Here is a 20,000-nt window from a genome sequence, read left to right as displayed (position 1 = left end):
CCTGTTTCACCTTATATAACAATCGTTCCACATTATGGAACACTTGCCTCACCTCCTGTTACACTTGTCTCTTTAATTTAACATCAGTTCTACCTTATGTAACATTTATTCCATGTAACGTAACACTTGTTCTGGCTAACGTAATGCTTGTTCCACCTATGATAACACTCATTCTAGCTAATACATGTTCTAGTGAGTGCAAAATATATTTCTCAAAAAGTTATCTATGTTCCACAAACAGCTATCTCCCGTATTCTATCAGATATAATGTTTGTTCAGAAAACGGAGCTTTTGCGCACAGTAGAACAGCAAGTTTATACAAAAAAAAAATACAAGTTTCTGATGTGCCAGTTTTTTTGGGTTTTTTTACTAAATATGAAACATTTTATCCAAATGGATTCTCTGTGAAATCAAATAGAACAATTTTCAACCATGTTCCACATAGTGTAATACATACTCTGCTAAAAATAACACATTGTGTTGCATATCCTGCCAGATGTAGCACCCTATCCATATCTTGGAACACCTGGAATTATGAACATAACATATGCTCCTCCTAGCATAATTAATCCCACTAAGTATACCCATATTCCATAAAGTATAACTCTTGACCTACTAAATGTGAAACTTCCCAAGAAATGTATTACCTTTTCCACCAAACTTAATTTTGATATTACTAAATATAGCAGTAGTTTTACCAGTTATAGCTATCAGAGGGAACATTTCCATCACATTCCATTTATAACAAATTTTATGTTTACCAGGTTCTGGTGCTAGCTACATGTTACTATATTTTACTTTAAAGCTACCACAATTAGTAATATATTATAATAATGTATTTTTCATTCAACAGTAATTTATGTCATCACCTGAAGTGATACAGATTATTTATTGAAGTAACTAGATTCATTTATATTACATAATAATCTTAATCAATTATGATACCCTTCTTGTTGCAGAAACTGGCATACCCAAAGTCGGTATTCTTTATCATCGGGAATGAGTTCTGCGAGAGATTTTCCTACTATGGCATGAAAGGTTTGAATTTTTTAAAATTGGTTCTCAGTGCAAGTCTGTGAAGAGCTACATGACTTTATCTTTGCATGATAATGATAGAGAAAAAAATAAGAATGGAATTTATTGATATAATCCCTTTTTTCTCCTCTTCCTCCAGCCATCTTAACGCTGTACCTGAAGTTCCAACTGATGTTTAGTGAGGATGATTCTACTATTATCTACCATGTGTGGGCTATGCTGTGCTATTTCACACCAGTGATTGGAGCCATTATTGCAGATACTTTCCTTGGACGTTTCAGGTGTGGCTCAGTATATCTTGTTACATAGACATTTTCTTGATGTCAATTGGGAATGGCCTTTGCATTTTATAGTTTAGGGTACTTTTTGTGCTATTTTGCTATTTATGTAACTACTCCCTACACCAAAATTCTATCATTATGACACCATGGAATTTACCAGAATAGGATGTTAAATGCCTTCTATACTTTTTCCAATCATGATAAAAGTGTACTTTTCTATTTTCAGAACAATCTTTTACATTTCCATCATTTATGTGATTGGCAATGCAGTACTGTCTATCTCAGCCATCCCACCTATTATGCCAGATCTTAATACAAAGATGTAAGTGGCTTGACAAATTTATTTTTATGTCAATGAAAAACAGAAGAAAGCTTTTACTTTATATGAATTTATTAACACACTTTTTTTTCCAGAGCTGTGTCACTAATAGGGTTACTCCTGATTGCCCTGGGAACAGGAGGTATCAAGCCCTGTGTATCAGCCTTTGGGGGAGACCAGTTTGTTCTTCCTCAACAGGAACGACAACTTGCCCAGTTCTTTTCCATTTTTTACTTCAGGTTAGTTACTGTTGAATAGAAGAGGGAGAACTCTTGAATAATTTCTAGGGTTTCTTGTATAAGATAGTGTGTCCACACCAAATATAATCCTAAGCAATAAGAAAGTCACAAGACTGTTAGGCATACTATATGACTAGTTGAAATCTTTATAACATTGATTTTTGAAGTTTATAACTGATTTTGAAGTAACTAATCATTATTTCTTCCTGGACAGTATCAATGCAGGTTCTCTTATATCAACTTTTGTAACACCAGTCTTGAGAGATGACGTAAAGTGCTTCAATGATGACTGCTACTCTTTAGCCTTTGGAGTTCCTGCTGTCTTAATGCTTGTTGCCCTAAGTAAGTTGTTCCTCTTTCTGTACAGTGAAATGATACTCATGGAATTGCAAAGATAAATCAAATTTGCAGAATCAGTGAATCTTAAGATTGCTGCTTTAGTACCTTTTGGTTAATGTATGTATGTGACTCTATGCATGAAGTATAGCAATGTGTACTTCCCAGTTCTGTTCCTGCTCGGATTTTCAATGTACACAATCAAGCCTCCAGAGGGAAACATAGTAGTCCGTGTGGGGTCATGTGTCGCGGTGAGTCAAAGGCTAATCATCATATTTGTTGATGGAAATGGAGGTATTCTTTTAATAGAGAAAAGAGAAGAGCTTAAAAAAGGGATTCAATAGTGGTTATGGGTTGAAAATAATGGCAATACTAAACTAACCTGCAACAGGTAAATGGGCTTGCTTTAGATGTCACACAAAAGTTCACCAAATTCCCAGTTTCACTTCATCATTTTGCACTGTGTGGTATTATATTAATATCTTTAAAATTCTGCTTGACCCAATTCTGCTGAAATAAATGTAATACTGTTTTGTGGAATATCTCTACACATAAATGACTCCACAAGGGCTTGGCCACCAAGGAGTCAATTAGTAGACCTGGTGACCTCACCTGATTTCACCTTTCGTTTAGTAGTCTTTTTTCTTCTTCTTCTTCATCTTTTCTTTTCTTTTCTTTTTTTATACTATCATTGTCAGTGCTGTTATTATTATAGATATTTTAATTATCATAATATTAGCAGCATTAGTAAGAGCAATATAAGGCAAAAGAAGATATTTCCAAAAATCAAGGAAAGGTTAAACAGGAAAGATAGGTAGTAGAAGTAGTTGATTCATTGGTTACTAAGTACTTGTGGAGTCATCTGTGTGTAAGGACAATTATTGAAATAAGCTCACAGTGGGCGTAGCATGTGATCCTCAGCAGATCAGGTTAATATTTTTATACTTGAATCTCAATGCCACTGAAAACAGAAATACTTCATAGAGTTTCAGAGACAAATATATGTTTATTGTTATTATTTTGTGCTTGTGCAATTACTGATCGCTGTACAATAACTGCACATCATTATATAGATATAGATTGAAAGCCTTATATATGTTTTTATATTTATGATTCACCAGTCGCCAGGTTTCTAATACAGCATAAGGAATCATGATTATTTATATACAGATTTTATTGAATGCTAATTACAAATCAAACTAGAAGTACTGTTTGTCTGCAATAAACACAGTACCATGGTTTATTTATCAGTACACGTAATATGTTTGTAAAGACAGTTCATAACACAGCAATTTTTTCTGATGCTCTAGTGTTGGGATGTGTTGCATATCTTTTGATGCTGTATATCTGTATATTTTACTGTTCAAAGAAAATCCAAAACATAATAGCCATATATAATGCTTTGTATGCTTAACTTAATAACCATTAACCAATTGCATGTTGTGAATATACTTTTTAACATGTGCATGAGTATCAGCATGATATAGATCAATTGTTGACAGGATTACTACAGTATGTACCACAATGTATAGGAGCTAATTACCTTTCATAGCAGGAGTTTAAGGCTCTCTATGATAAAAGTTTCCAATATGAAATGGTAACAGGCTTAAACCTAATAGTTTTCCAATTCATTCTTTCTCTCTCTTTCTCTCTCTCTCTTTTTCAATTTCTCTCTCTTCTCTCTTTTCCCTCTCTTCTCTCTTTTCCCTCTCTTCTCTCTTTTCCCTCTCTTCTCTCTTTTCCCTCTCTTCTCTCTTTTCCCTCTCTTCTCTCTTTTCCCTCTCTTCTCTCTTTTCCCTCTCTTCTCTCTCTTCTCTCTCTTCTCTCTCTTCTCTCTCCACACACCACACACACACACATACACACCACACACACACACATACACACCACACACACACACATACACACACACACACACACACACACACACACACACACACACACCACACACCACACACACACACATACACACCACACACACACACATACACACCACACACACACACATACACACCACACACACACACACATACACACCACACACACACCACACACACACCACACACACACACACTGTACTACACTACACTAATACTATAGAGTATAAATTGAAAATGAAAAATGCAGAATTAACATTCCATTATAGGTGATGGCATAGCATTACACACAACGTTACATTTGGAACATTAATGAAATAATATGAAATGCTATTTGATAAACAATAGCTTGCAAAGTACTTTAGTTAAGATCACTTCAGCTGCATCTGATAGGTGTTCAAATGTAAACTGATTTGTGCAATGTAACTGTTACATCTCAAAAGTTTGTACAATGGTACGAGTTCAAAAGCAACAACTTCGTTTTGCTTGAGATTAAAGCTTCAACTTAGTTTTCAAGTCTTGTTGTTTTCCTTGCCTTTAAATAAATCCTCAATTCAGTAAAAACCCATTTAACATTATATGTCCTTTACTCACACATCAGTCATCTTCGTGATTGGATATTTGACTGGCTCATACAAAATCATCCCTCCCGAGGGTAGTATGCTGACGAACGTATTTGGATCTATTTGGGTAGGTGGTGGGCACCCTGCATGGTAATGTTTCCAAAATGCACTTAGATGTAGAATTTACTTTAACATACATTTAATATATATGAAAGATTTGTTTGCAATATTTTTGCAGTGTCCTATAGATGTATTTATAAATAGTTGATAATAAAGTTATTGATATTAATAGTTGCTTTGAATATAAGAATTGCTTAAATTTCCAGTAAAAAGATGCATAGACAAAATTTAACTCCAGTATTTACTTGAGTTCAGTCTCTTCTCTAAGCATTTTCAAAGCAACTTTCCATCCACAGCATGCACTGAGAAGCAAATCAAAGAGCAAGGAAAAGAAGGAACACTGGCTAGATTATGCCTCAGATAAATACGAACCAAAGCTTATCAATGATGTCAAGATTCTGCTCAAGATCCTCGTGTTATACATTCCTCTTCCATTTTTCTGGGCTTTGTTTGATCAGCAGGTAAGAATGTTTTATTAACATTTCTTTATTTTTCAGAATGCTATCAACATTATCATTTAATGAAACAGGACAGTATTTTCAAAAACTAATATTCATGTAATGATTGACTATATTTTAAATACTTACTACATGTCATATAACTATGAAATCTCTCTCTCTCTCTCTCTCTCTCTCTCTCTCTCTCTCTCTCTCTCTCTCTCTCATTCTCTCTTGCCTTCTCTCATTCTCTCTTGCCCTCTCTCATTCTCTGTCTCTCTTGCTCTCTCTCTCTCTCTTCCTCCTTCCTTCACTCCCTCCCTTTCTCTCTTCCCTCTGATTCTTGACTTACTTATTGCAAGTAGATGGTCCAGAGAAGTAGATAATCCACTGTTTGCCTTTTCTCTCATTGTAAGGGATCAAGATGGACATTCCAGGCTACTAGGATGAGTGGAGATATTGGTGGATGGACTATTAAGCCTGATCAAATGCAGGTAAAAGCTCAGAAGTCTTTGTTGCTATTGTTATCTCAATTTTCATTTTCATTACTTCTTATTTCTTAAGATTTAAGTACAAATCTGAATATTTTTGTTGTTTCTTTATTAGGAATGATGGTAATATATCATAAGTTGGTTTAAAAAGACTCAGAAAGACAGATTCTTGCGAAAAATGCCATTATGTATGAAAAAGGTGAAAACTAATCAAATTTTTCTGCTTATGCATTCATAGCAGATGTGTGTACTTACAGTTTGCTAGAATATTTTTCAAAAGCATGAAGAATCTTGAAAACCTACTCACCTTTCACAAGAATTAATTATTTTATTGTGTAGAAGATATATAATGCATACATATGTATCAGTCATAGCAATCATCATTATCTTCTGTATTTGCCTTAGGTAAAGTAAAGGACGCAAGACACAGATTTCATTTTATTTTTCGTTTAATACAGTATTCTTTGTTCATTTAGGTGACAATTTATGTTTTATGAGCATTTATGAATTTTTTTTGTATATTTTCTTTGTGTGATAATCCTCAAAGAATGGCATTATACAAATGGATACATATTTTTTTGCAGTAATATGTTGGATGTTCACATTTGCATGTACCTCTTTTTAGTGGAGGGTTCAGGCAGAACTGAACAAACAATACTTTTTAGCCTAAACTTGTTTTCACTGTCTTAAATCTGAAGGAAAACTACCATATAGATCTTTTACCACATCCAGTTTTGTTGTGTACAGTCTATATGAACTTGTCTTTATCATCATTTTTGGCAGAATGGTGAAAGGACCAAATTATTTTAGTCCTATCTCTTAAAAGAATATTTGCAAAGCCAGGAGCACCAGTAAATTAAAATGATTTCTGAATGCACTCTTCCAGAGTTAGCTGGTGAACAATTCCCATTGCAATCTCTAAAGCAATGGAAGCCTCTATTTCAAGTGGTTTTTACTCTTATAAAAGCTAGAACCAGGAGATAAAGGCTGGCTCTTGAATTGTTCTCATCTAATGAATTATGAATGACAGTCCAGAATTACGACCATGGTTTCCTAATGCAGTCATATGGTTAAAAACATTTATGTGATAATGAATGACATCCTAAAGATTGATAATTTATTTTGAAAGAAAACCCTGAAGAACAGAGTTCACATGAAATTTTTATTCATTCTGTGTTTCATGTATGATTAATTTGCAATCTTTCTTGGTTTCCAGGTTATAAATCCCTTCTTCATCTTAATGCTGATCCCCATCTTTGACTCCTTTGTATACCCTTTGTTGGCAAAGTGCAACATTCTCACAAAACCCCTGACAAGAATCTTCGCTGGAGGAGTCCTTGCTGGAGTAGCCTTCCTGATCTCAGGCTTCTTGGAACTCAGACTTGAGGTGTGTAAAATGCTGTGTGAATTTTCATATCCTTATTTACATGTGATTATTCTTGCTCCTATGCATGTTCTCCCCTTCCCCCTTGTTTTTTTTTTTTTTTTCTCTCATTCATTTATTGTCTTCTCTGATAGATACACCACTCACTCTGTATTACAATCAGAAAACAGGTTCTATCTTTTTATTGCTATAAAAGTTATCATTTTCTAACATATATTTTATATTATTTTCTTATTTGCAGACTACATATCCAGTGCCAGTCAAAAGTTTGGAAACCCGACTATCATTTATCAATGGACTTCCATGTGATGTTACACTAGGTCTTCCCTTCGAAGAGGAACAGTTTACTTTAAAACACTTGGAGGAGAAGGTAAACTTCTTGGATATTTATCTCATTTCTTTTTTAACCCATTCCTGATGGGTGGCATATACGCACATGCCATGGCATGGCAGGACTATCTGCCAGGGGCATGTATGTACATGCCATGGTAGATGTATGGAAATGCCATGAGTCATTTTTTGTTACAATCACAGCAAAATATTATTTTTCTGCCAGTGAAAGTGTGATGAAGTCGTTTTTAACACTTTCTCATTTTTACTATGCAAAAAAAAAAAAAAAAAAAAAAACATGATTTCAACTCCATGATGCCGCACACTGCTTATTTTATTCAGACTATTGACTGAATAATGATCAACTATGGAGTCTATATAACAACAAAAATACCCTTCAGTCTCGATTTATCAGGAAGTTTGGCAAGTAGAGACTTTAGAAAATAATGAAAACTGAAAATACAACATATCTTCGTAGTATTACGAAGAAACGGCAAGAGATGCTGGTATTTGGCATGAGCGGTCGCGCATGCTAGGGCGACGATATAAGCCCCCGGCAGCGGGGCCCAGGCCACTATGAATACTACCCATCGGGAAAGGGTTAATAAAGCTGATTTTCATAAGTAGATTAGAATTATATTTGATTTTATAGAATCATACATATTAGTTCATATAAGCATCTTGGAAAATTTATTTGAGATAAATGTAAGAAAACTTCTGAATATTACATAAGCAGAACTCAAGTTTTAAAAATTATAATAAATACATTTGGTAATTATTTTCTTGAAAAATAAACCCTTTACACATCAATGATATTGTAAGCGGGAATGTGTATATAGAGTGGATAGGGAAGCTGAAGCCCTCCATCTCCTTTAATGTTGCTATTTCCAGTTTATATAACAATTAGTTTGTTTTTCTGTAGAATTTGTAATAATCATATCAGAGAAGAAAAAGGCTTTAAGAGTTCACTGATCTATCAATACCATGTACTCTGTAGTCTAATACTAATACCTATAATAAGCACTTATCACATCAGTTATAAAAACAAACCAGGAATTTTGTGTAAATATTGATTTTTAGATGAAATATTTACCAGTGCTCAGACCTCTGGTAAATGCACTAGTGAATCCATCCTAGACAGGCTCATGCCACTATTACAAGAGAATATCTGAATAGAAACCTAGGCAATATATAGAGTCTTCTCTTGATGTAACAACTCCCAGTTATTACAGACAAATTTTGGGGGCGTATGTTAATCCTCTTAACTTCTTGATGATGGAGATTACACAGACAAAGCTTGTCCCATTTTTTACCAGTTGCAACAAGGACAGACCCTATTTTTATTTCATATTCATATGACTGTGCTTTACTAAGGCTGTCATCCCTACCTTCCCTCCTACTACCTCTGCCATGCTACTAGTTTAGTGTGGGTCAGATGTTACTTGGCACCAGGTCAGACTCACAACATTGCCTCCCTCTTCATTCCTTTGTGCCCCTCAGTTCCTGTCCTTACTCCCCTCTCTCTCTAGCTAAATAAGAGGTGAAAACAGGATATTCAGGATTTGTTGTCCTGAGGTTTGAGCAGAGTCACAGGGATTGATTGATTAGGGAAGGTAGACACCATAGTCATTTTCAGTACATGTTGATTTGTTGTACTAATATCATAGAAAAAGACCATTAGCTTTAGTGTACAACAAAGAACCAGTTACTGTAAGTATATTCATTGAAACTGTTCTTCATACACATTTTGTTCTTCCTTGCAGGTGTTGAAGAGTGTTGCACTTGATGGAGTAGAATATGATCTAAAAGTTAGTTTAGATCTTGACACCAGCAACTGCGGAAATATTGAGCACTTTGACAACGTTCTACGTACAAAAGTCTTTGAGAAAACGGTATGAAAATATGGATCATCTGTTGTGTATCTCTTTCCTATTTACTGATTTTATTTCTTAGCCTTTTGAGGCCAGAAATGCATGTGTACATATTCTCTCCACTTTTTTTTCTTTCTTTCTTTCTTTCTGTCTTTCTTTTTCTTTTCTTTACTTTTTCATTTTCCTTTCTTTTCTTTTTCTTTTCTTTTTCTTTTCTTTTCTTTTCTTTTCTTTTCTTTTCTTCTTCTTCTTCTTCTTCTTCTTCTTCTTCTTCTTCTTCTTCTTCTTCTTCTTCTTCTTTTGCTTCTTCTTCTTTTGCTTCTTCTTCTTTTGCTTCTTCTTCTTTTGCTTCTTCTTCTTTTTCTCCTCCCCCTCCTCCTCCTCCTCCTCCTCCTCCTCCTCCTCCTCCTCCTCCTCCTTCTCCCCTCCTCTCCCCCTCCTCCTCCCCCTCCTCCTCCTCCCCCCCACCCATGTAGAAGGCTCCAGAAACACATTTTCAGTAAGGAGTCAGTTGCTAGGCCTACTTGACCTCATCAGTTACTCAAGTCATTGAATGTTGGAATGGAAAGGTTTTATTCTTATTATTCTTGTTATTGTTATAATGATGATAATAACAATGGTGGTATTGATAGTAAGTTCAATGAAAATAGAGATAAATCTAATAATTCTAAGAACTTGGTAAAGAGGTGAGAACAGGTAGGCTTAGTAATTGATTCTTTGTGAAACCATCTATATGTATACATAATTTATTTTAAAAAACAACATGGACAGTGCTTCTACCTGTTAAAATGGGTTAATGGTGAAGTCTATTTAATTACACATGTGCATTTTGTGATATGAAAGTGATATGTTTCCTTCTTGCTTCCATAACAGGCTCATGTCATCATGATTACTGCAGACAGCAATGTGGTTAAACTGGTTAATGTAGATCCTCCAGATGAAATTGAGAAGTCTAATGAAGGACTCCCAAGACTAAGGTAGTATAGCATTTATTGTTGCACTTTTTAAATATTTACTGAAGTAGTGCAACTGCCTTTTAAGATTTAATTTAGATCTTATTTTAACATTGTCACCTATAATATGTTGTAAGTTTGTGTGGTTTAGCTGCTCATTAACCCAGTTGCTACACAAGCAATTTGAATAAAAATTGCAACAGAGGGTTAAAGTTTTAAATTGCTACTAATTTTTGTCATTAGTGTTGGGTAGGTTACAGTCATTTAATCCTTTAATATTCCATTTCAACCATACCTATTAAGACTTCCCTCTGCAATTCACAAAAATATCAGATGGTATTCAATATTTATTCAGGTTGTTAGTTTTATCATCTAATTATGCATACTTGATATATTTTCAGGATGCTCTACAATCTTGAGCAGAATATACCCTTTGATTCTGCAGTAGTTATAAGGGGAGAATCTGCATACAGATTCTTTATCAGTGAGACGGATCAAGGATACATATCTGGAACAAAATTCATGGATGTTGAACCTGAGACGTAAGACAGAATGATACTTGTTTTTGGAAACCTTACAATTGCTAAATTGATTTTGAAATTATTTGTTTTTGCTCTATATTTTTAATGATCTTGATTTTATTATCACTAGATTAATAGATACAGGGAACTTTCTTATTCCTTTTTTTTTACTAGTCTTTTAGATAAGTTTTTCTTTTTCTTTTTAGTTTAGTTTTTCATATATAGGGGAAACTGCCAATGCACACCAAGCCACCTTACTAGCCATTAGCCAGGTTTTAATTCTGAAATTAATTGGTTAATATACTGAAGATGTAACTATGAGAAGCTTTTTTTTTTTTTTTTTTAGTATGTATATATCAAACAGCTAGGAAATATGGAAAAATTTAAATAGCACAGGCACTATGGAGAATATGGTGCCATTCTCTTGAAAGAATTAATTATTAAGTCAGTTTACTGTATTTTTAATTGGCTATCTGAATCGTTTTCTAGCTTTGAAGTTTTCCTGCCAACGGAGGACAATGGAACAGAATCAACCTCTATTGGATCTTTTAGTGTGAAGATGGGAGGTGTATATGACTTCATGGTGCATAAGCCTCTTGATGGAACCAATGAAACAGTAAGTGAAGTAATATTACAAATAAGTAATATATAAACAGTAATATTCTTACCAGTGTTCTAGCAGTTTTCCCATTTCTAAACCCAATCCCCATGGGTTTATGTTCTGTCCCCTGTAGTTTTATGTGAATTTTGTGACAAATAGATGGCTCCACATGTGCTCAGCCGGCAAGGAGTCTATCAGTTAGTCTTAGTGACCAATCCTGATTTCCCCATTCCTTGAAATGGCAGGAAAATGTGTTTTTCTTATTAATACAATTGATATCAATACTGTTGTTATTGTTATTGATGTTATGATTATTTAATTGTTATTAAAATCTTGGTAACATTTAAGACAATGAAGTAATGCGAAAGACCTTTTCCAAAAGTCAAGGAAAAGGGTAAATAGGTGAGATGAGTAGGACTAATAACTGACTCCTTGATAATTAAGCACTTGTAGAGCCATCTATGTGTAAATACAATAAATAAACTTGTATTACAGTGGGTATGCATGTATACTTACCATATGTGCCAGTTGGGGTAAAAAGCTAGGTCTCTCTCTGTCTCTCTCTCTCTCTCTCTCTCTCTCTCTCTCTCTCTCTCTCTCTCTCTTTTCGTCTTCTCTCTCTTCTCTCTTCTCTCTCTCTCTCTCTGTCTCTTCTCTCTCTCTCTCTCTGTCTCTTCTTCTCTCTCTCTCTCTCTCTCCTTCTCTCCCTCTCTCTCTCCCTCCTCTCTCTCTCTCTCTCCCTCTCTCTCTCCCTCCCTCCCTCTCTCCCTCCTCCCTCTCCCTCCTCCCTCCCTCTCCTCCCCTCTCCTCCCCTCTCTCTCCTCCCTCTCTCTCTCCCTCCCTCTCTCTCTCTCCCTCCCTCTCTCTCTCTCTCTCTCCTCCCTCCCTCTCTCTCTCATCCCCCCTCTCTCTCTCTCTCCCTCCCTCTCTCTCCCTCCCTCCCTCCCTCTCTCTCTCTCTCCTCTCCTCTCTCCTTCCTCTCCTTCTCTCTCTCTCTCTCTCTCCTCTCTCTCTCTCTCTCCTCCCTCTCTCTCCTCTCTCTCCCCCTCTCCTCTCTCTCTCTCTCCTCTCTCCCCTCTCTCTCTCTCTCTCTCTCTCTCTCTCTCTGTGTGTCTATGTCTGTGGTTTTTGTCTTAACCAATTATCTTCTATAATTTTCCTTTTTTGTTATTACAGTCTGTCACAATATATGAGGTCACTCCTGCCAATACTATCCATATGCTGTGGCTGATACCACAGTACTTTATAATCACAGTATCTGAGATCATGTTCTCCATTACTGGCCTCGAGTTCTCATTCATGCAGGTATGGAACTTGAAGGTTACTTTTTTTTTCATTTCCTTATATACAATCTTTAGAAGATATTGTGAATTAATTGCAAAATAAACTCCAAAATATAATTTTATATTACACATACTTTATATGAAAAAGTAGTGTAGTGATTTATTTTATTATAATATATTTTCCAGGCTCCAAGTAGCATGAAATCAGTCTTACAAGCTGCCTGGCTTCTCACTGTAGCTTTTGGCAATTTAATTGTTGTCATCATTGCTGAAGCCAAATTCTTTGAAAGACAAGTAAGTATAGTAATTTAATATGTACATTGGGAATAATTGCTAAAGTTTATAGGGAAATTGGGTTTCAAGGTGTCCCTTTGAAATTAGTAAGAATATTTTTCATGGGAAAAATGCATGGTAGTAGCTTTAATAAATAGTACAAAATGTAAATGGATCTAATGAATCTGCTAGAAAGACCATGTGAGATTGTGATGCAATAATCCAAACTAGATTTTTAGCTTAAACACTGTTATGTTTCCAATATAACTAGAGTTATGTGAAAAGACAACTTTTGGTTAGTACTAGAATGGGGAAGGGTAGTGAGGTTACGTGTAGAATTTTTTTTTATCTACAAGTGACAAACTAAATTATTTTGAAAATAGAGATCTGCTGAGTAACACAGTATATATAAACTGAATATCAAAATTACATATATTCATAAATATAGACTAAATATTGAAAATATATATATTCACAAATAAATATCTTTCATAGCTAAGGATATCCTGTTTGAAGTAAAATCACTTTATAAAAATAAAGAAGAAAAAACAATTTTGTGGAGCAGAATATGGTGATTTAAGTTCCATATTCATAGATTATTTTCCAGGAGAAGAAGCATAATATCTGTGCATCTTATCCTCAAGTGTAATACTCATTCATAGTAGATCCACTAATGGAGTGTCATATATTAGTTTTTATCATAAATAAATAAGGATGAAGCAGCTCATTCCTAGAATTTTAAAAGTAAATGAGCAAATTTGAATTTACACCAACATATATTTTGCAAATTTATGATTCTTTTTTTTATCATTATTATTACAGGCTCTTGAGTTCTTCCTCTTTGCCGTCCTCATGTTTGTTGATATGGTGGCGTTCGCTGCTTTAGCGGTAAGGTACAAATATGTAGATCAGAATGGAGAAATTGAAGATTCTAAGGAGAAGCCAGGAAAATCAGGGAAGGAAAATGAGGCATATTCTGATGATGAGACAAACTTTTGATTAGATAATTACAAAGTAATTAATTGTTAAATACCAAACATTTGTACTATTTCTTGATATAAGTTTGTAATGTAAATAATAATTTGTCTTAGTTAATAATTTACTTAATATCAAATGAAAAAAAGTACTCCTTCCATTTGTATGATTATTCGAATAAGCTTTTGTAAATATTTGTTTTTATTGGTTGCTTGAATTATACATATATTTTGTGTCCATTATGGTTTCTGCTCCACATCTGTAGAGTCTACAGTATATAAACACATGTACCACAATATATACATAACCATGTATGATGTACTATTTTACTACATGACTTAATCAGACCTCAGTAAAAATAAGGTCAAAGTTAAAGTTCATTTAAAGTACTTAATGTTTATATTTGTCTTTTTATTCCATATTTTTCATGTATCTCAACCATTAGCCTTTCATCTTGTAAATATCATTTTTATCTGTGGATATTGTAGAACAGTTTTTACAGTAATTCTAGGTTTTAACTTGGACAGCTGTACCACAAGTATTTTCTGTCTTGTACAAGAGTCCTGTAAAATACTATAAACTTGGTGCCAGATACCTGCACTCTGTTTTGTATTTTTAACAAGTGCTTAGACACCAAGGAGATAGATACCTGGCCTACCTAATCTCACCTTTTTCCCCCCATTCCTTGAATTTTTGTTAATTTTTTACTTCTGTTATTATTATTGTCAATACTGTTATTATTATCATTATCAAATATTCTCATTATGCTATTAACAGTGATAATAGTAGTAAATCAAGAACGTGCATAAATATACAAAGAGTGGAGTAGGAAGGTGAGGTCAAGTAAGCCTACAAATTGACTCCTTGATGACTATACACTTGTGAAGCCATGTTTGTGTAAACAAGATAAATAAGGCAAAACCACAGTGGACAGCACATATAGGCAAGCATTCCTAGTGTCAACAGGTTGAATAATGAACTCATAGAAATAACACAGGAGGCAAAGGAAAAACCATTATATTTGCACATATTTTTCCAGATAAAACCTTAGAAATGTCAGTTTACAGCAAATGTTTTTGGAACAACTCCTTTTGTACGTGGAAATACAAAATTAAATTTTTTATTTTTTTTGATATATTTAAATCATTGTCAGATTTTTTGGTGATATATGTAAATCATTGTCAGATTTTTTGGTGGATCAGCTCTGATTTATATTTTTGTTGCTGTTAAACCAGTAGAGATACATTTTTTAGGAATACCAGTGAAATGCAGAAATGGTTGCATACTACAGTAATTTTATATTTTATGTTCTTCCTCTTCTTGGTCATAAAATAATTTACTCCTGATACAAAAGTATTAAAAACATAATTTTGTTTTTAATTAAAGCGAGGTGTTTTTAAATAAATATGTTTTAATAAAGAGAGCATTTTATTACCTACAACTCAGTATTAGGTTGACAAAAAGTGCTAATTGGAAATTTAAGACTATATTGCATTTATGACATTTTACCTTGATACACAAAACATTCCTTACTATATGGAAAAAAAATCCATTCAATATATTTAATCTTAATACATAATGCTTTCTCTTATTCTGTATCACAACTTTAGCAAAGAAGTTTCCTTTATACATATATATATAAACAAAGTTTTTAAGGAGTACCCTATGAATTTTAGACCTAACACTGGTCTGAATCACTTTGTCATTTTCGGAGTTTAGCAGGTTTGCTCTGTGAATCGGACTGATCTTCAGAAGTGTCCATCTTGCCTCTGTTCCCTCGTGCCTTTTTCAGGGAAGTGGAAGAAGTAGAGGCTTTTCCACCATCCTCTTGTTTGATTTGCTGATGGAAGAATATTTTTAGTAATATACCTTTTTGGTTATTTGAGCTGTAATGGTACCAGGCTTTTCTGATGAGCAGACAGAAATGAAATTGTATTTTTTACTGGAGTACTAATACATGTAAGTATCCCAATGTCTAACTGATTGTCTATAAATTCTTGAAATTCATCTATGTTACTATATATAAGAGGATTACCCTCCAATGTCCAACCTACCTTCTCTTTGAAAACATGCGACAACTGTTCATTTCTTGACTGCCAAATCATCTGCTGTCTCTGAACAACATCAGGGTACCTAGGGCATGATACAGATTTATTATCTGAGCTTTATTACTTTGGTATCATAAATAAAATGACAGTGGTATCATGGTGACCTTGCCTAATTTTGTGGGACATCCAATATGAAATCAAACGAGTCTTCTAAAATGGAAGTGGTATATATATATCTTCTTTTTTTTCTTCGTCTTCTATTTCCCTTCTTTTTGCATTTTGTGCAAATAACCCATCCCTTGCCACCCGGCCATTCCTTGCACAAAGGGGATAATGTAGAAGCAAAATGAAACAAGACGGTATGTCACACCAAGAATATCCATTGCAACAAATGGAATCAAACTAAATTAGTTATAATTATAACTGCTCTCACTTTATAATTATTCTAGCCTAACAAACTTTTGTTCCTATTATTTTCTAACTTTCACCAATTTATTTTTAAATCTGGATCTTCTACCTGCTTTTTGGCATTTCCTCCACTAATCAATAATAATATGATCAGTAGTATCAATCATCAGTAATAATGAATTCCATTAGAATAATAATTAATGTTTTGCCTACATCAGATATTCCAATTTTGATTAGTAATGCTGAAAACACACACAAAATTGATGTAGGTACTTACTTTTTTAAGAATGTTTTGTCTGTTGGGAGTAAAAATTCCCAAATTGTTCGAGATGCTCGGTACCGAGCCACCCCACGTAAAATTTCCTTTATATCATTGCTTGGCAGTTTAATCAGCTCTGCTATTTCACTACGCAATAAAGTTGAGTTCTTTGTAAAGAGATACAGCTGTAAAATAAAAACAAAACCTGTCAAGAATACTTTACATAATCTCCATACTGTAACAAAAACATTTTGTAAAAAAAAAAAATCAATAAATATATCTATATTTATCAATTGCTAGCCTGAAAATGCAATCCAGTCTTCAGACCTTAAAACTATTATATTTCCCTTGAGTTGTTTCTCACAGTGTTTTTATTTTTCTTGTTTGGTGTTTGTGATACAAAGGTTATCTATTATTTATTTTAGATCTATATTCACCCCTCGTTAGTACCCAGTTTAGGCTACAGAGAAATTGTGTATCAATAAATGTCACTACCTCATTAAACCATTAAAAATATGACAATCAAGTTTCATTAATTATAACATGTCAAATGCACTCCTTATGAGCATATTCAATTGTGTATAAAGTAAACAGATAAATAAGTAATCATAATCATAATAATGATGATAATAATGACAATCATACAGTGCCAATGATACAATGATAATGACAATGAAAATAATAATACAAAAAAAAAAATAATAATAATAAGAAAATAAAATAATAACAAAATAAAAATAATAACACAAAATAACAAAACAAAAATTTAAATAACAAAACAAAAATAACAATAATAATCATTACAATAGAGAGGTAAAGTCATGATGTCACATTGCCATAGCAACAGCTGAAAGCTCTAAATTAAATCTAGCCATGCTGTCGTGTTGCTGAGAGTATTTAGAACATATATTTAAAGAAGTTAGAAATACTAAAACTTTATGAGACAGTGCCAAATGATTAGTGTTACATCTCATATTTTACGTAATTTGCCTTTGGTGCTCAATAGGTCAGGATATTTTAATGCAAAACAGCTGACGAGAGGCTGAAAACCAAGGCAGTGTTTTACACAAAAATGCAATCATCTCTTTTTATAATACACAAATGGGTATACCTCATAACTAAGTAAATTCTTTCACTTTATGTTCACTTGAGTCTGATATTGTTTTGTTCCTAATGTAAATGGATTTGATGTTACTTCATCTTTTTGGTATTTAATGTTAAACTTTTAAGATACAGGTCCCTTCTTGATGATGAGATAAAAAAAAAAAATGGCATTTTAACTGCTTCAGTACACTAAAACTGAACTTAAATACTGAAACCTAAAAGTAAAATAAATGCATTGTGGTCAAGTTTCCCATAAATAGATATTTTTCAGTTTCTTGATAAAGTGCCTGATAAAGACTCTAATACAGTCTGCATTTGTTATTTTAGATTAGGGGAAAATTATGTTCCTGAAACATTTAAATGGAATGCAGAATTATTCTTCATTGAGAAACCATCAAGTAAAACAAAGGACAAGTAAAGGGCTCATTTCAGTGGAGGAGCCAGTCTTTGAACAATCAAATAACTGCAGATTTAAAGAGCAAGATATCATTTTTCAGCATGGGAAATGGAAAAACAAAGAAGAGTAATGCATACAATAACATGACACATTCTGTATGAGGTTTGTGTTGAACTTAATATATATAATCTCAATTTACTAAAATGAAAATAAAACCTGCAATACGTAAATCAGATCTTTACTCATGAAACCATATTTCTGGACTGAAAATATAAGAATATCAGTCAAATATTTAATCACGTGGGAAAAATGAGATATAGCAAAAAAGTTTGTTCCTATGACAGTGAATAATTTAATTACTGGGGGATGATTCCCTGCTAGTCATTACATAAATAGCTTTTTGACTTTTATGTATAAACCGGTACCACTCCAACAACAACAAATAAACAAACAAACAAATAAAAAAGAAGAAGAAGAAGAAGCAGAAGAAAAAGATGGAGCTGAATTAACTGCAAACACAAGAAATAAAAGACTGGAACTGGAAGTATCTAGCGTTATGGCACAGAATTCACCCAGAACAGGACTGCAATAAGTCAAACCTTCATCTTCCCCAAATATATAGGGTAGAGGTTTATTGGCCTTTGCTAAACTACCAAAAGGTTTGGAGACAACAACATCTCTGTATTACTCAAGACAAATTCCACAAGCTTGATAGTATTCAATCTGTTTTTGGCACTATCTGAGTATGTCCTGTTTATGTATAACTACATTTTATTCATGTTATTCATCTTGAAGACAAGAAAAAGAACTTTTCATAGCCAGATTGCCATCGATATGACAACAAGATGTCACACTTTACCACTCCATAACAATGAAAATGAAAATGAAAATTAATAATCATAATAACAAAATAATCATGAAAAGATAATGAAAAAAAAAGAAAAAAAAAAAAAATAATAATGATAATAATCACAATCAATAATAACAATAATAATAATAATAATAATAATAATAATAATAATAATAATAATAATAATAATAATAATATCAAGATAAAATTATTAATAATAATGATAATAGTAATAATAAAATAACAAATATAAAAATGATAATGATAACAATAATAATAATAATGATAATGATAAGGACAATGATGACAATATTGATAACAATAATAATAATGATGATAGTAGTAGTAATGCTAACAATAAATGATGATGATGATAATTATAAAACAGGAACATGCAACACCTTACCACATAATCTCGTCCCCGCTGAATGAGCTCATTGACGACCCCAGACTCAGACTTGCCATCCTTTGGGTACAAGATGTCTGACTTCACAACCCAGTTACCCTGCACAAGGACTGCCACTTGTTGCAACACCTTCAGCACAGACAGCGCTGTTTCAGAAGCTGTGCCACATCCTAACACCCCCAGGAGTTCCGTAAAGGATGCAACACCAGCTGATTTGGTGAAAGATGATATTATTAATTTAGAAGGAGGACAGACTAATTAAACTGAATTCAGAACAATGTGAAAAAATCTATATGCTGTAACTTCCAGTGTTAAGTGATGGTAAAGAATGGTGAAAAAATTTTAAATTATGCTTTTATGAAACTGATAAAAGTCAGCAAGTACAAAATGTGTACTGATAACAATAACAAGAATAGATATTTCTTTGGAATGTATATACGCAAATTACAGCAATGTAATAAAGTATATTGAAGTTGGAAGAAAAGTTAGTGTAGTAAAAAGACCACACCAGAATGTCCAATAAACAAATATTCTGCAAGTTCTTCAAAATTCAAGTAGGAATTGGGAACTAGCATAAGAGAAACTAAGTGTAATGAACCCAAAAATTGCCAACAGTATTTGTACTCATTGTAGCATTAC

At 33.4% G+C, this 20,000-nt stretch overlaps 2 protein-coding genes across 9 annotated transcripts in view; one reads left to right on the top strand and one right to left on the bottom strand.

The window, feature by feature from the left end:
* The window catches only part of LOC119579508 (solute carrier family 15 member 2-like), a 56,459-nt gene extending 41,151 nt beyond the window's left edge, over positions 1 to 15,308 (top strand). For 6 of the 8 annotated variants that reach the window (XM_037927370.1, XM_037927374.1, XM_037927372.1 and 3 more), the window contains 17 exons: positions 960 to 1,038; positions 1,175 to 1,316; positions 1,543 to 1,638; positions 1,731 to 1,874; positions 2,089 to 2,216; positions 4,689 to 4,777; positions 5,067 to 5,231; positions 5,624 to 5,701; positions 6,915 to 7,085; positions 7,324 to 7,452; positions 9,176 to 9,304; positions 10,157 to 10,260; positions 10,638 to 10,778; positions 11,247 to 11,373; positions 12,535 to 12,663; positions 12,828 to 12,935; positions 13,737 to 15,308. In XM_037927370.1, coding sequence (XP_037783298.1) covers positions 960 to 1,038; positions 1,175 to 1,316; positions 1,543 to 1,638; positions 1,731 to 1,874; positions 2,089 to 2,216; positions 4,689 to 4,777; positions 5,067 to 5,231; positions 5,624 to 5,701; positions 6,915 to 7,085; positions 7,324 to 7,452; positions 9,176 to 9,304; positions 10,157 to 10,260; positions 10,638 to 10,778; positions 11,247 to 11,373; positions 12,535 to 12,663; positions 12,828 to 12,935; positions 13,737 to 13,913 — 2,136 coding nt within the window. In that variant the 3' untranslated portion in view covers positions 13,914 to 15,308. Of the gene's footprint in view, positions 1 to 959; positions 1,039 to 1,174; positions 1,317 to 1,542; positions 1,639 to 1,730; positions 1,875 to 2,088; positions 2,217 to 2,378; positions 2,462 to 4,688; positions 4,778 to 5,066; positions 5,232 to 5,623; positions 5,702 to 6,914; positions 7,086 to 7,323; positions 7,453 to 9,175; positions 9,305 to 10,156; positions 10,261 to 10,637; positions 10,779 to 11,246; positions 11,374 to 12,534; positions 12,664 to 12,827; positions 12,936 to 13,736 lie in introns of all 8 variants that reach the window. The other 2 variants (XM_037927371.1, XM_037927369.1) reach the window with 1 other exon arrangement.
* Positions 14,905 to 20,000, bottom strand: part of LOC119579509 (DNA-directed RNA polymerase III subunit RPC5-like) — a 9,261-nt gene continuing 4,165 nt past the window's right edge. Inside the window, exons 7-10 of the mRNA XM_037927376.1 lie at positions 19,362 to 19,570; positions 16,623 to 16,789; positions 15,944 to 16,022; positions 14,905 to 15,729 (exon numbers count right to left, since the gene is read on the bottom strand). Of these exons, the coding sequence (XP_037783304.1) occupies positions 15,592 to 15,729; positions 15,944 to 16,022; positions 16,623 to 16,789; positions 19,362 to 19,570 (593 nt within the window). The 3' untranslated portion in view covers positions 14,905 to 15,591. The remainder of the gene's footprint in view (positions 15,730 to 15,943; positions 16,023 to 16,622; positions 16,790 to 19,361; positions 19,571 to 20,000) is intronic.

This window comes from Penaeus monodon, chromosome 12, assembly GCF_015228065.2.
Source record: "Penaeus monodon isolate SGIC_2016 chromosome 12, NSTDA_Pmon_1, whole genome shotgun sequence".
In the NCBI taxonomy this organism is placed as follows: Eukaryota; Metazoa; Arthropoda; class Malacostraca; order Decapoda; family Penaeidae; genus Penaeus; species Penaeus monodon.
The sequence above is the reverse complement of the archived record's forward strand: the minus strand, read 5'-3'. Positions and strand labels throughout refer to the sequence as shown.